At 41.9% G+C, this 15,613-nt stretch overlaps 2 protein-coding genes across 4 annotated transcripts in view; both read left to right on the top strand.

Annotated features, from left to right (window-relative positions):
- The first annotated feature begins 1,002 nt into the window (after positions 1–1,002).
- Positions 1,003–6,609, top strand: LOC139384038 (sentrin-specific protease 6-like). The gene is made up of 17 exons (XM_071128670.1): positions 1,003–1,164; positions 1,238–1,308; positions 1,414–1,592; positions 1,824–1,997; positions 2,130–2,163; positions 2,517–2,678; positions 2,843–3,030; positions 3,207–3,628; positions 3,721–3,837; positions 3,983–4,105; positions 4,200–4,292; positions 4,482–4,834; positions 4,947–5,014; positions 5,185–5,252; positions 5,511–5,579; positions 5,673–5,823; positions 6,048–6,609. The coding sequence occupies exons 3-17, from the start codon at positions 1,581–1,583 to the stop codon at positions 6,183–6,185; spliced, it is 2,172 nt and encodes a 723-aa protein (XP_070984771.1). The 5' UTR covers positions 1,003–1,164; positions 1,238–1,308; positions 1,414–1,580; the 3' UTR covers positions 6,186–6,609.
- Positions 6,610–8,377: 1,768 nt separating this feature from the next.
- Positions 8,378–15,613, top strand: part of LOC139383367 (unconventional myosin-VI-like) — a 91,609-nt gene continuing 84,373 nt past the window's right edge. The window contains exon 1 of one of the 3 annotated variants that reach the window (XM_071127883.1): positions 8,378–8,451. The gene's annotated coding sequence lies outside the window, so the exon portion shown is untranslated. Of the gene's footprint in view, positions 8,559–15,613 lie in introns of all 3 variants that reach the window. The other 2 variants (XM_071127882.1, XM_071127884.1) reach the window with 2 other exon arrangements.

Genomic DNA, 15,613 nt, shown 5'->3' with positions numbered 1-15,613 from the left:
TAAATAAATACACACAAAAAAAGACAATTGTGCCGTAAGGTTTGCTTAATATAATGCATTTTACATTATTTATACTTTTACTTTTGATACTTAACTATATTTGGGCGCTCATTGTTACAATGTGATGAACAGGCATCTGAGGCGCTGATTGGCTCAGCCTCCAATCAATGTTGAACGTTCACATTTTGATGACACCACGGATAGGTGGCTATAGGTGGGCGTGCGAATAATTTCGGTCATCTTCAGAATTGCAGACATGTTCTGGGAAAAACAAGGCTAGTATTTTGCTAGATTCATGAAAAGTTACATTAACCAACCATAATAGCTGTGTATGCAATCCGTTCAAATCAAGCTAGCGAGCGAACTGATTAGCTGGCTAAATTAGCTACGACATTTACGTTAGCTAACTATCACGGTTTGTTTATCCAGTTCAGAAGAATGTTTTGCGTTTCAATTCACATAACATTCGTCTACTCTCCAACAGTTTAGTTAATATTGCTAAGAGAGTGGTTGTTATTTTTTTTGTGTGTGAAAATAACTAACTAACGTTAACAGTACCGAATGAAAGAAGAAAGCTAGCTAAAGATAACCCTTGCAAGTTGGACCTCGGTGATAGTGAAAAATATTGATGTTTTTCCAATGAATATATGTTTACCTTACTTTGGTAGCAACCCAGCAATGCAGTTCTCATGCTTAGTGTTGTGGGTAAGCTAAATAATGGATGGGTGACTAATGGATTTGCATTTCCTAAATTTGATATGTTTTATTTTCCAACAGTTTTACCTGCAGTGCTGACTGACAAATGAAAAAACGTTGTGCAAATCAACCTTTGAAAAGATCTCTCAAAGGAAATGCCATTGGACTCCATATGTTGGGAATTGGCAAGATGCCTAGGTATGTGTTTATATGAAGTTTAGTTTGCTTAGCTACAAAATCATTCATGTTTAACAATTATCTTTTGCTTTTGAAAATCCACATATTTTTAAAACTCAGTTTTTTTTGTCACCACAGCTCTCAAACTGAAGCAGTGCATTTCAGCACAGTCCTCAATGGCAGTGACTACTTCTTTCTGAGCCAGGTACCCTCTCCAGGAGTGGTTGTCCAAGGCAGCATCTTCCAACATGCGTTTACCCCTGCTTTCGTGCTTCAGAATAATGCCCAAAGGTGAGGTATCCCTTATTTAAAAGGTCATGAAGGATTTTAAACATTTGTCACTCATGTCTGGAATGCATTATAGGATTGACGGCACAGTATGTCTTCAAGCAGAAGAATCGCCCAAGAAAAATCCTTCTCTCCTACAACCTGCAGGTAAATTGTTATTCACTTGACTGCCATTTCATAAGAAGCCTACTGTACAGAGTAAATCCAATCCTTGACATAATGCTTATTGTTTTTATGTAATTGTGTTGTCAGGTGATGACAAGGAAGAAACCTCAGTCTGTTCTGGTACGCCAACGTCAGGGACTAGTCACTCCTCACCAACGCCCTCTGGTGGCAGTTTGGAGACAGTCGCTGATGACGATGACTTCACAAGCAATTACTTTACCAACTCCAAAACCAGACGACCAAGGAAGAAGCGAATGAAAGACCCGGTATCAGAAACACTCAATGCTGTGTAGCCGTAGTCTGTCAGTCATCAAAGGTCAATTGGATTCTTGATAAGAATCTTGACTGGTAAAATGACTTAGTCAAGGGACATGTCACATTTGAGTGACCTATCTGTACACACCAAATACAACCCTAATGTATGTGATTTTGTTTATACCTATTAACACCATCTGTTATGTCACGTTTTTTACAATTTTTAATGCTTCCCTTCAAAGTTTGGAAAGTTGGTCCCAGACAAACCCACCACAAAACGGCGAAGAGTCAAACAGAATCATCCCATATCACCTCCTCCTAAAAAGACATCTGCTGACATTTCTGAGGGGATTGATGTGTTCTGCAGATGTGTGAGAGTGGGGACAATGCGCAGGACACCTTCCAAGCATGTCACCGTAAGCTTATTATCATTTCAGTATAATATTGAAAACAGTACAGTATTTCAAAATTAAAACTCTTTACCAGTTGAGAACACAACACTGATATTCCAGTATTGCTCTGACTCAGGTTATTTGACTCTGTTTCAGTTTACAGCAGAGTACATCCAGATCGATGAACAAGGTAAGAAAGAAAGCCCTTCAGTCTGAATTTGTGCCTTATTGGGATAAACCACAGGAGGTTGGTGGCACCGTAATTGGGGAGGACGGGCTTGCTGGTATTGGCTGTAGCGGAATAGGTGGAATGCTATCAAGTACATCAAACACATGGTTTCCATGTGTTTGATGCCATTCCATTTACTCCATTCCAGCAATTATTATGAGCCGACCTCCCCTCAGCAGCCTCCACTGGGATGAACATATGAGCAGCAAAGAGCTGAAGCTGTTAAAAGTGAGTCATAAAACTGAGGTATGTAGCACACAGACGGTATGTAAAGGCCTTAATACATTTTTCCATCCCTAATCTGTTAATGTTAGTGCGGCTGTGGTCGTATAGTCTGGCCAGCTGTGCGTGGTGCCATGCCCGAAACTTGCCTGCCCTTTTCCTCAAGACCACCTCAGGGGAGTCCCAGCGCCTCCGCCTTCTCCTCAAGATGTCCCGAGCCAACGGGGGTGCCTGGTATGACAGTAAGGGCCAACGTGAGTATTACAGAACACTTCTCAAAGAACTGACCAAGGGAACTCTTAATACTGTAGATTTTCGTCTGTAGACTCCACTGTTTCCCCAATGTAAATTCAGTTTGCTGACTTCATCAAACTTAATCCCTCGGTCTATATATCTGAAGTTTGTCGTCTTTCGTCAGATCTCGGCGAGAACTACATAATCTTAGTGTTTGAGAATATGCTGTCTGACCTGGAGAAAGTTGAACTGGAGAAAATCTTAAGAGGAATTGGCAGAGCAAATAAAGCTCCTGAGGATTTCACATTACAGTTGCCATTTGTGGAGGCCAACAGAATACTGATGCATTCCTCCCATCCAACCCCAGAGAAGGTAAGCATGCTGAACATGTAATGTTACTGATGGGGCATGGTGGAAAGTTTAATAAATGAAAATCCATTTACTTATGCACTCTTGAGTTGTAGGCATTTAATGGAGCATCATCCACAATGACATAACCTGATGAAGCATCTATGGATTTTATGTGTCCTCTGTTTTCCTCTCTGCAGCAAGTTTCAGAGCCCTTTGCATGCCCACCTAAATCTCCTCCTCGCCCAGCTTCATCATTTATGCACAAGGTATCCCAGGCCATTTCAAGTCCATCTAAACCTCCGACCTCTGATGCGTTTCATCAGAAGTTTTTGGATTCCATTTGTGGCTCCAGTAAACAGACACCATCTTCCAAGCCTCTTGCCCCAAGATGGATTGCACCTGCCCCACAACTGATCTCTCTTGCCCCGCCACGGATCTCTCTTGCCCCACCACAAATCTATTTTGCCCTACCACGGATCTCTCCTCCCCCAGCATGCCTGTCTCCTCCCCCAGCATGCCTGTCTCCTCCCCCAGCATGCCTGTCTCCTCCCCCAATACAAGTCTTGGATGATGATGAAATAATGGAGATTGAATCCACCTTCAAAGGGCCAGTCAAAAGGTGAATGACAATTCCCTTTGTGCTCTTGTTATAGTGAAAAATTGACTACTTCTGCTAACCCCATTGTGATGTTTGGGTTGTCGTCTTGCTAGGATAATACTGTACCCCCCTCATCCAGCCAGAGGGGGGATATCTGTCACCAATGAAGACCTGCACTGTCTCAACGAGGGAGAGTTCTTGAATGATGTCATCATTGACTTTTACCTGAAGTGAGTGAAGTCTGTAAGATCTGCTTTTACATTGCTCACAGTGGGTATTGTAGTGGGTTAATATAGGTGTATGTTTCAGTATCTGCATTCCTATGGAATTAAGTTGCTTAATTTTGCTTTACGTTATACTTCATTGTTTGTCAAGGTACTTGGTCTCTGCAATGCTGAAAGAGGAGGATGCCAACAGGAGTCACATGTTCAGCTCCTTCTTTTACAAGCGCCTCACTCAGACAGAGCCGAGAAAGACCCCATGCTCTGAGGACCTACCGTAAGTACTGTAGTATGCCGACTGTACTTAACCAGTGCCCAATAGGTTCCAGCTCTGTGGGACAATTAAACTGAACCTCAACCGTTCATTCTAGTGTGAAGAAAAGGAGACACAACCGAGTGAGAACATGGACCAGGAATGTTGACCTCTTCCAGAAGGACTTCATCTTTGTCCCCATAAATGAATCGTGAGTCCATCCTCTCATGCATACTATTACAGTATATACTCGGTCATAAATTGTCATGATATTGCTTTGCATCTTATTTAAGGTATGCTTTCCTCCAAAATGTCAATGTTCCCATATATGGTTTAGTTTACCTGAGTCACCTTCTCATGTCTTCTTTCCATCTATGTCAAAACACCCTCTTCTCCCCAGGGCACACTGGTTCCTGGCGGTCATCTGCTTCCCTGGCCTAGAGGACCTCCAGCAGGAGCCCCTGTCTCCAGACTCCCCATTCCCAGCCTGGCTGGAGGAAGCAGAGAGCAGCTTGGACAAGTGCTTCCTGATGGACTACACCTCCCCCAACCCCATGTCCCTGTTCTTCAGCCCCCCGGGCAGCAGCACCAGGGGTCAGCCAGGCCCAGAAGCCCCAGACTGCGACCTCACCATAGGGGTGAGGCTGTGTGTGTGCTCAAACGGTGGGGGCGGAGAGGAGCTGGAGTCGGTCATGAAGGAGCTCAGTGTGAGCCCCACCACCACAGGTCTGATAAAGAAGCAGCTCCTCTCAGGTGAGTGAGAAGAGAATACAGTCTAGTTGATCGTTAACTGCATTATAAATGGAATTGCATTTAGTCATGACCGCTCAACTGCTGAATTGGGAGCATGTGAACTATGTTTTAGATGATTGCAACGGATATGAAATAGAAAAGGATATCTTTGCCTTTTCTCCTGTTCAGGATTCAAATCAGGTAATGGATCTGTATATATATTTTGTTTGACACCATATTCTATGTTTTTGACATTCGTTTTTTTGACAGTATACCTCTATCAAAAGGGGTGATTAGAGAAAGAATGGCCTGAAAGACACTCAAGTATGTTACGTCAGAATTTGACACTAAAAATCTTTCTCGATATCAAGGACCAGTGCAATGAGAGTGAACAGCAGGACAGTGTCGATGTGTCCTCCCAACCCACTACCTGTAAACAGTAAGTTCCATGGGCTGGGGTTTTAACCTGCTCCTTTACCTTACAGCTGCCTTGTAGACTATTGTAGTTCTCACACTAGTTGAACATTTATTATTCCTGCAAGAAAATGTTATTCACTCATGTCACTAGATGGCACCAGAATCATTCTTTGTATGTACCATAAACTGATAAGATTTACAATGTCCTCAGGGTGAGCAATACCTAGAATTATCACAGACTGTCTGATCATATCAAATATTTTGCTTTTTCCTCAAACAGACCTTGTATCCTGATCATGGATTCCCTAGGAGGCCATGTGAGATCGGGGGTCGTGAAGATCCTGCAAGAGTAAGATTTTATCTACTATTTATCCACCTATCAGGTTAGCAACACCTTTGCGACTGTAGTACGGACTGATTTTGGAAATGTGTGTGAATGCAGATACTTGGAGGTGGAGTGGGAGGTGAGGAAAGGCAGTCTGAGGAGTTTCTCTAAAGACTCGATGAGGGGCTCAAACCCCCAGGTCCCTCAGCAGGACAACTACAGCGACTGTGGTGTTTACCTGCTTCAATATGTGGAGAGCTTTTTCCAGGTGAGGACATACATTGTTGAGTTCAGTACATAAAAATCAATTGGTTAGGATGAATAGGATGATTCGGGTCTTTTTTTTTTTTTTTTTTTACCGTGATATGATCAGGAAATAATAAATACTGGTTAGATAACTCCTGGCCCCACGAATGAGACTTGTACCGTGCTAATATTTCAGAGATTTCTAAAGAAGTCTTTATTTTTTTAAATTTATTTTTGGGGATTTAGAATCCCCCAAAAGATTTTGAGCCGCCCATGGACCTGAAGGAATGGTTTCCACTGATGCTGGTGAAGCGCAAGCGAGCAGATATCAGGAAACTCGTCCTCAAAATTCAACATCAACAAGAGGACACACATGACTCATAACCTCCATTTTAAATGGATATAGTATTCAATACGATGAAATTCACCATTTGATTTGGTGGGGTTATTTAGTCTCCCTTGGTCCAATGGACCTGGCTCAGTGACTGTACATTTAGTTCCTTTACCTTACTCTGTATCACATTGTTACTGTGTATGTATATATACATACCTCACCTTTTTAATTTTAAGGCATAACCGGTTTATTCTTAATGTCCTGTTATACTTGAAAATGTAATGTCAGAGACATGAGATTGTTGTAATTTATTGTTTTGTACATTTTTGAATGTCTCTAAGTTCTCATAGCACTTGCATTATTTGTGAGGGGCACTTTGTTGGATTGCCCATCTGTTAAGCGAGCAGCCTAGCATTGTTCAATTTCATTTGAAGTAGAAGAAAGTGAAAAATAAAGTAAATGTTTAAGTACCAATTCTTGTTTGGTGGTCCTTTTTATAAAGCAGTTATTTTAAGGACCGGGTAGTTGCCTATGCAAAAACGAGACTGTAAGAAATGTTTAACTGCCCTATCGACCAACCGACTTTAGGAGAGATGTTGATTTCACTGCAGTTTCATCATGTGCTCTGCCTTGTTCCTTGTTTACGCCCATCTCCGGATGTGGGATTCCCCTTGCATGGTGGTCTGTTGATTCAACAGAGGTGACGGGAGCTCAGCCTCAGATGTACTGCTCTATTAATCTAATTTAAATTGTCCTCTATTCCATTGGCTCAGCCTCAGCTCTCCAGTTGTCATAGTCCCTCCCTGAAAGACAAAGCTTTCCTATCCTTCTATCCTCAGTCTCAAATTGACTCATCCACTCTTCCTCCGGTTGTCAATGAGATGTTCTCACTGATCCCAATCAATTATATGGTTGGATAAAGGTTAATTCCTCCAATGGTTCACCCTTGTGGTCAGTTACCCAGAAAACTACTGTTTGACTGGCATTGTGTGCAGTTGCGGTCTTTGACATGTGAACTGGACATGGAGGACAGGATTATAACATGAACAAAGAAAGTAAACATTTAATGTGATGTTTACATGCGTTCTCCCTGTGGGAAATGTGATACAATGGGTATCATATGTCCTAATTAGATCTACAAACCCATTATAGGCTTCAATGAGGAATATGTTGTCTTCAGGTGATGTCTTAAAAAAGTGTTAGGGTAGTGAGGTCTGCACAACGCATCACCGGGGGCAAACTACCTGCCCTCCAGGACACCTACACCACCCGATGTTACAGGAAGGCCATAAAGATCATCGAGGACAACAACCACCCGAGCCACTGCCTGTTCACCCCGCTATCATCCAGAAGGCGAGGTCAGAACATGTGCATCAAAGCTGGGACCGAGAGACAGAAGCTGTTTTTCAATCTCAAGGCCATCAGACTGTTAAACAGCCACCACTAACATTGAGTGGCTGCTGCCAACACACTGACTCAACTCCAGCCACTTTAATAATGGGAATTGATGTAAAATATATCACTAGCCACTTTAAACAATGCTACTTAATATGTTTACATATATACTGTACTGTATCATCTACTGCATCTTTATGTAATACATGTATCACTAGCCACTTTAAACTATGCCACTTTGTTTACATACTCATCTCATATGTATATACTGTACTCGATACCATCTACTGCACCTTGCTCATATCTTTATGTACATATTCTTTATCCCTTTACACTTGTGTGTATAAGGTAGTAGTTTTGGAATTGTTAGATTACTCGTTGGTTATTACTGCATTGTCGGAACTAGAAGCACAAGCATTTCGCTACACTTGCATTAACATCTGCTAACAATGTGTATGTGACAAATACATTTGATTTTAATTTGATTTGATTACCAGCCTCAAATATTTATGAGCTTGAAGTAGCATTTTACACACCTTTTATTGAAACCATTGTGATGTATGTTAATTTGCTGTACTTTTCCCCATGATCATCTGGGGGAAAGGGGGAAACAATATTATAATTTAAAAGCAATCCTATAGCTATAAAACATTAAACAAGGACAAATGCATGACTTTTATCTGTATCAAGTGAGAATCAATATCCTTCGACAATATAGTACATACGAATGCAGATTATCAAGTTACGCTGCAACTAATTCAACTTCTCGACCTTTATGCTACAGGCATCATTATGATTACGTTTACTGTTCCTTGGAAAGAAGCTCATTCCCAGTGACGTCATCTCTGCCTCCCAGGTGGACTTCAGTCCGCTCAGCTGTGGGTAGGCTGCTGCTGAATTACCGGTCGACAGAGTACCAAAGTAAGAGTTCGGATATTGTCAATTATATTTTGTATGCGGGAATTTTAACCGGTTTTTCGTTGAGCCACATCAATAATACAGACGTATCGTTTAAGGGACACATTGATGTAAGTTCCTCTGTAGTATTCTTGCAAACCATTTAGCGAGGTAGCTAGATATAACCTATAGGCTACACTTGTTAGCTCGTGGCTAGCTAACTGGGAGTGGTTAGCTAGCTATGTGATGATGGTGGAGCGAGCGCAGTTTGCAAAAACCAACGAGATAGACTTCGTCAAAATACTGATATAGCTAGGTAGCTAAAATTATCCGCATTAATTTTAATTTTGCGTTGTATTATGTCTCTAAAATGTCTAAGTGGAATTGTCTCACAATGCTGTAGCTACAGAAGCTGCCTAAGCATGCCATTAGCAAATGTTATTATACGGTTCTAGTTAGCTCATAACGGTATTACTATCTATCTCGAGCCTGCCTGCTTTTGTTCGGTAAATGTAGCCATTGTCTTGATTGATACTCCATATTTAGCTAGGTAAATATGTCGACATGTGACTTAAGCTGTCAGGTTAGAATGTAAGTATATGCATGTGACATTTTTATTAGACAATATCTAGTTAATAGTTTTATCCAATGATTGTTTGACAAAGCTATGCAGTAGCTCTTACTGTAGCTGTTTATTGAAGTGATGTGCATGCCATGAAATCAGCATCACAAAAATATTAGTGGCGTAATTCTGGCTTGTTATCAACAGCGGAGTTTAACCATCAAAGTAGCTATGTTCTGAAGGTACATCCAATGCACTAAGCCAGGAATCAGCAACTAGATTCAGCCGCAGGGTTATTTTGTTCCTGAACGGATCCTCATGGTGCCGGAACATAATTACAAATAATTTGTAGACTACAAATTGTTCGTAAGCAGCCCAAACAGATATAATATTTGACTAATAATTTCAAACCCGCTGTCTGCTAGTTGGGTCACCCTGCATTAGGCTTATTGATAATGTGCTTAATCAATGCTGTCTGTTCTGGATAATAATAAAAGATGTTGCTAGAATACCCGCTAAGAAAAAATACCAAGTTACTCTCTGACAAGCCCCGAATGGCCTCCTTTAGGTTGGAGGCTAATGTTGCATTGATCACTGACTCACCAGCACCACTACACTCTTCCCTACATCCTGTCAGGCTACAGAAGATATCCCAGGGTATTTTCCATATCCTCTCTTCCATAGAGGGAACAGGAAGCTTGAGGCAGGCAGGAGGTTCGGTGTGTATGTGTGTTCCAGGAAACCCTCCTTAACCTATGAACCTTGTTCTGCCCATTACTGCACTGGTGTCTGCATCACCCCACATACTTTTTAATTTCTAATTTATGTGCTGACTGGGAACCGCACCTTACGTACTTCAACAGGCCTGATAAATATCTCACTTCCATTCAGTCTTAGGAGCCATAAGAGGATTTACATGTAGACTCAAAGCTACCCATGATGGGACCTGTATTAGGTGGATGGTTTATTAATGTGATGTAGTCAACTATCAAGATGTAATATGCAATGTTATAATGCTGTAGCATAGCATTTCTGATGTTGAACATTGTGCCCATTTTGTGTTTAAAAAAAAAATTCATACATTATACTCCCTCTGCTGCTTTGGTATTGACAAAATTCTTGCAGACTTCAATCTTTAAACATCAGAAAGGATGTTAGTTATGTGATGTCTTTGTAGTTATTGGTTATATTTCCAGTTGAGGCCATCAAACATGGAAGCAGTGGACTGTGGAAAATTATTGTGCTAAGGACAGATTAAGATGTGTGGGAATTTATTGGAGCTTGTTTGCTGGTGTTTTATGCCCCCCCCCAAAAAAAATAAAAAAAATAAATGCTCCGATAACCGCCTAATTAAACCACCCTGGGAACCCTGTCTTACATATGCCATTTTGCAGCTGCTTTAATCCAAAGCGACTTAGTCATGTGTGCATACATTTTTTATGTATGGGTGGTCCCGGGAATCGAGCCCACCATCTTGTCATTGCAAGAACCATGCTCTACCAAATCTGAGACAGGAGAGGGGATGAGATTGCACCGTTTCGATAGAATAAGCCGATGCCAATACTACGGGCAGATTATCAGCACAAAATGTAATCGCTAAGAGAGCAGACATACATCTCAAGCAAAAAACATCAGCAACGCACTCACCAGCTTTTGTTTGTGACATGGACATGCTCCAACCTATTCCATTGAGTAAAGACAAACACCATGTAAGCACAGACAATAATTGAATGTCCTATTGACACTTATATTCATTATGATGCCATTGTTTTTGTTCTGATTTTCACTTTATCAAGCACATTTGGTGCTTATGATGTTTAGGCTACTGATTGATGTGTCCATAATTTCACCACGAGTCTTGCTGACCATGCGTCTCGGTGGTTGGGGTATTTTTATTTTGACATAAAAAATAAGCTGTTACCCCATTCCAACAGACTTGCTTTCTGTTTCATAATTGTAACAAAGGCAGTCCACAAAAAAAAAATGAATGGAACACTTTTTTTTGTTTTTACATATAGCCTACAGTAACAAACTAATGAAAATGCACCACATTCTGTTATTTTACAGCCTTATTCAAAAAAAGAAAAGGGATACCTTATTTACCTTATTTATTCAGACACTTTGCTATGAGACATGAAATTGAGCTGAAGTTCATCCTGCTGTTTCCGTTGATCATCCTTGAGATGTTTCCACAACATGATTGTGGTAAATTCGATTGGACATGATTTGGAAAGGCACACATCTGTCTATATAAGGTCCCACAGTTGGTGAAGCATGGTGGTGGCAGCATCATGCTGTGGGGATGTTTTTTAGCGGCAGGGACAGGGAGACTAGTCAGGATCGAGGGAAAGATGAACGGAGTAAAGTACAAAGAGATCCTTGATGAAAACCTGCTCCAGAGCACTCAGGACCACAGACTGGGGAGAAGGTTCACCTTCCAACCGGACAACGACCGGCCAAGACCACGCACACAGCCAAGACAACGCAGGAGTGGCTTCGGGACAAGTTTCAATGTCCTTGAGTGGCCCATCCAGAGCCCGGACTTGAACCCGATCAAATATCTCTGGACAGACCTGAAAATAGCTGTGCAGCCTGACTGAGCTTGAAAGCATCTGCAGAGAAGAATGGGAGAAACTCCTCAAATACAGGCGTGCCTAGCTTGTAGCGTCATACCCAAGAACACTCGAGGCTGTAATTGCTGCCGAAGGTGCTTCAACAAATTACTGAGTAAAGGGTCTGAATACTTACGTAAATGTGATATTTAAGTTTTTTTACAATTATAAATTAGCAAAAATGTGTAACTTGTTTTTGCTTTGTCATTATGGGCTATTTTGTGTAGATTGATGGGAAAACAATTTTATTCCATTTAAGAAAAAGGCTGTAACATAACAAATTGTGCAAAAAATAAAGCGGTCTGAATAGTTTCCGAATGTACTGTATGACATGTAGAAATTACACTGTTAGTGTGTTGTAGTCAGAATGACTGCTCATTAGCTTGAAGGGGGGTCCCTAGAGGCTCAGCGGTTCTAGTGTTAAATCCACCAACTAATTCCTTTTAATTTAATGTTAAATGACAATTTTTTTGTGGACAAATGTTTCATTTTGGCATTATAATAAGATTGGTAGCTAGCAGACGTACCTTGACACAATAATGCAAAACAAATTGTGCAAAAAGTAAAGCGGTCTGAATAGTTTCAGAATGCACTGTATGAAATGTAGAAATTACACTGTTAGAATGTTGTAGTCAAAATCCACCCACTAATTCATTTTAATTTAGTGTTAAATAACACCATTTTTTGTGAACAAATGTTTCATTTTGGCGTTACAATAAGATTGGTAGCTAGCAAACGTACCTAGACACAATAATACCAAAGACAAATATCAGCGTGGAAAGTAGCTAGTTAGCTGTGAAATCACCTAAACAAACTGCACTATCAATTTAGGAGTCTACAATCTCAGCATGTTCAACCTGCTGATTGATGTGCCTCACAGAGTAGTGTCTGACATTTGCAACGGCAGAAATACTTTTGAGGAGATGGGGAAGTGTTGCCCATGCTACGTCCATGGGCCGTGCGGTGCATTCTGGGCAATTCTGGGACAAGGAGCTCTACTTCAAAGAGTGAATGGGAGTCTATTGGGTGCTTGCTCAAAACCCGCCATTAGCAAGAATTTTGTCAACAAGAAGTACAACGTTACAAATCTTTTCCGAGATGTGAGAAACTTGCTGTCTGTAATATTGTATAGCTTTGGAATCATGACATTACGAGGAAAACAGGCACATTTCTCAACATTGAGACAGAACCGTGTGACGCAGCATGACACCGTGAACGCGATTGGTCGACAGTCTGCTGGGTGGGGCATTATATGTTCCTTCATTCATTGGATTCCAATCCCCTTTCTCAAATATCTGGCAACAGCACCATGCAATGCACTCTGGACTATATTATTCATTTTTATTTAACCCTTATTTAACCAGGTAAGTTGACTGAGAACACATTCTCATTTACAGCAACGACCTGGGGAATAGTTATGGGGAGAGGAGATTAATGAGCCAATTGTATGGTGTGGATGATTAGGTGGCTATGATGGCCAGATTGGGAATTTAGCCTGGACACCGGGGGGTTAACACCTCTACTCTTACGATAAGTGCCATGGGATCTTTAGTGACCACAGAGAGTCAGGACACCCATTTAACGTCCCATCCAAAAGACGGCACCCTAAACAGGGTAACGCCCTCAATCACTGCCCTGGGGCATTGGGATATTTTTTAAAGATAATGGGCATAATGCCAACACCCAGAGTTGGTGCAAGTGGGCCTCCAGCGCCACTTCCAGCAGCATCTGGTCTCCCATCCAAGGACTGGCCCTGCTTAGCTTCAGAAGCAAGCCAGCAGAGGGATGCAGGGTGGTATGCTGCTGGCCTAAAGAGGCAGACAAATATGAAAGATGTGATAGAACCTCCATTTAAAATACAAATTTCTTGAGGTAGGAATATCGCAAAAATATGATCAATGGCTCATTCGAGAGAAGACATCCTCCCAAGTTATGATATATGCCAATATTAAAATCTGACATGTATGATGGACGTTTTTACGATCTAAAAGTCGTATTACTATTAACTTGGAGTGTAATGAGCAACTTTATCACAGTGCTGCGTCATACCAGCCAAATTTCTTCCTGTTTGAACGCCAATAACTCGCATAAACATGAAATGACCTAGGGAATCGATAGAACATCACTCAGAGATGCACAAAAACAATGTAACATTCAAAATGGGTCAACCTTTTCTTTAACAAGAACTCCATTGTGAAGATGGGATCAGTGCAATATAAAGCAGGGCAATATAACAATACCTGAAGTGAGCAGGGGGCACTTCACATTTGGTTCTCCTTGTGGTACAGTGGACTTTTTAAGTATACTGTATGTATGTATGTATGGTTTGCATATTATAAAATATTTAAGGGATATCTATGTTCAGCATACAAACCTTGTCTGCTACGTAGTTCCAAGATCCCAGTTATGGCTGATTTTATCTCATGGCTTGCTAACCCAACCCAACCCAACCTTACCTAGACACCGACCCAGCCTTCCCAAGCACACTTTCTATAACAGATGTAGGGCAGTGGCCACACCTGTTGTCTTGTCTATTACCCTGTCTTTATTGGTGGGACTTTGACATGAAGGCAGTTTTGAAGTGTAGCCTTTGTTTCCCTTTTTAGGATAATGTTCTCCCCATTGATGGTTCTCATCAATGATAGTGTGTGTTGCAATAAAATGGGGCGTATCTAGTTTGCTGGAAATAAATAAAATCAAAGTTTATTTGTCACGTGTGTCGAATACAACAGGTGTAGACCTTAAAGTGAATTGCTTACTTACAGGCTCCAACCAACAGAGTAGCAGTAGCTTAAAAGAGGGGTTGGCGGGTGGCGGGACACAATACCCGGATAGCTAATATGCGGGAGCACTGGTTGGTCGGCCCAATTGAGGTAGTATGTACATGAACGTATAGTTAAAGTGACTATGCATATATGATAAACAGAGAGTAGCAGCAGCGTAAAAAGAGAGGTTGGTTGGGGGGGGGCACACAATGCAAATAGTCGGGGTAGCCTGTTCAGGAGTCATATGGCTTGGGGGTAAAAACTGTTGAGAAGCCTTTTTGTCCTAGACTTGGCACTCCGGTACCACTTGCCATGCGGTAGTAGAGAGAACAGTCTATGACTGGGGTCTTTGACCATTTTTAGGGCCTTCCTCTGACACTGCCTGTTGTAGAGATCCTGGATGGCAGGCAGCTTAGCCCCAGTGATGTACTGGGCCATACGCACTACCCTCTGTAGTGCCTTGCGGTCAGAGGCTGAGCAATTGCCCTACCAGACAGTGATGCTCTTGATGTTGCAGCTGTAGAACATTTTGAGGATCTCAGGACCCATGCCAAATCTTTTTAGTTTCCTGAGGGGGAATAGGCTTTGTCGTGCCCTCTTCACAACTGTCTTGGTGTGTTTGGACCATTCTAGTTTGTTGTTGATGTGGACACCAAGGAACTTGAAGTTCTCAACCTGCTCCACTACAGCCCTGTCGATGAGATTGGGGGCGTGCTCGGTCCTACTTTTCCTGTAGTCCACAATCATCTCCTTAGTCTTGGTTACATTGAGGGATAGGTTGTTATTCTGGCACCACCCGGCCAGGTCTCTGACCTCCTCCCTATAGTCTGTCTCGTCGTTGTCGTGATCAGGCCTACCACTGTTGTGTTGTCGTCAAACTTGATGGTGTTGGAGTTGTGGGTGAACAGGGAGTACAGGAGGGGACTGAGCACGCACCCCTGGGGAGCTCCAGTGTTGAGGATCAGTGTGGCAGATGTGTAGCTACCTACCCTCACCACCTGGGGGCGGCCTGTCAGGAAGTTCAGGATCCAGTTGCAGAGGGAGGTGTTTAGGTCCCAGGATCCTTAGCTTAGTGATGAGCTTTGAGGGTACTATGGTGTTGAACGCTGAGCTGTAGTCAATGAATAGCGTTCACACATAAGTGTTCCTTTTGTCCAGGTGGGAAAGGGCAGTGTGGAGTGCAATAGAGATTGCATCATCTGTGGATCTGTTAGGGCGGTATGCAAATTGCAGTGGGTTTAGGGTTT

Source organism: Oncorhynchus clarkii, chromosome 25 (genome assembly GCF_045791955.1).
Source record: "Oncorhynchus clarkii lewisi isolate Uvic-CL-2024 chromosome 25, UVic_Ocla_1.0, whole genome shotgun sequence".
NCBI classification, from domain to species: domain Eukaryota; kingdom Metazoa; phylum Chordata; class Actinopteri; order Salmoniformes; family Salmonidae; genus Oncorhynchus; species Oncorhynchus clarkii.
This window is presented reverse-complemented; position numbering and strand designations above follow the sequence as displayed.

Excerpts from the sequence above, each read along its gene's own strand:
- LOC139384038 (XM_071128670.1), top strand. Across the intron at positions 4,293-4,481 it reads TTTGTCCCCATAAATGAATC|GGCACACTGGTTCCTGGCGG; the intron begins GTGAGTCCATCC and ends TCTTCTCCCCAG. Across the intron at positions 5,015-5,184 it reads CTGTTCAGGATTCAAATCAG|GACCAGTGCAATGAGAGTGA; the intron begins GTAATGGATCTG and ends CTCGATATCAAG.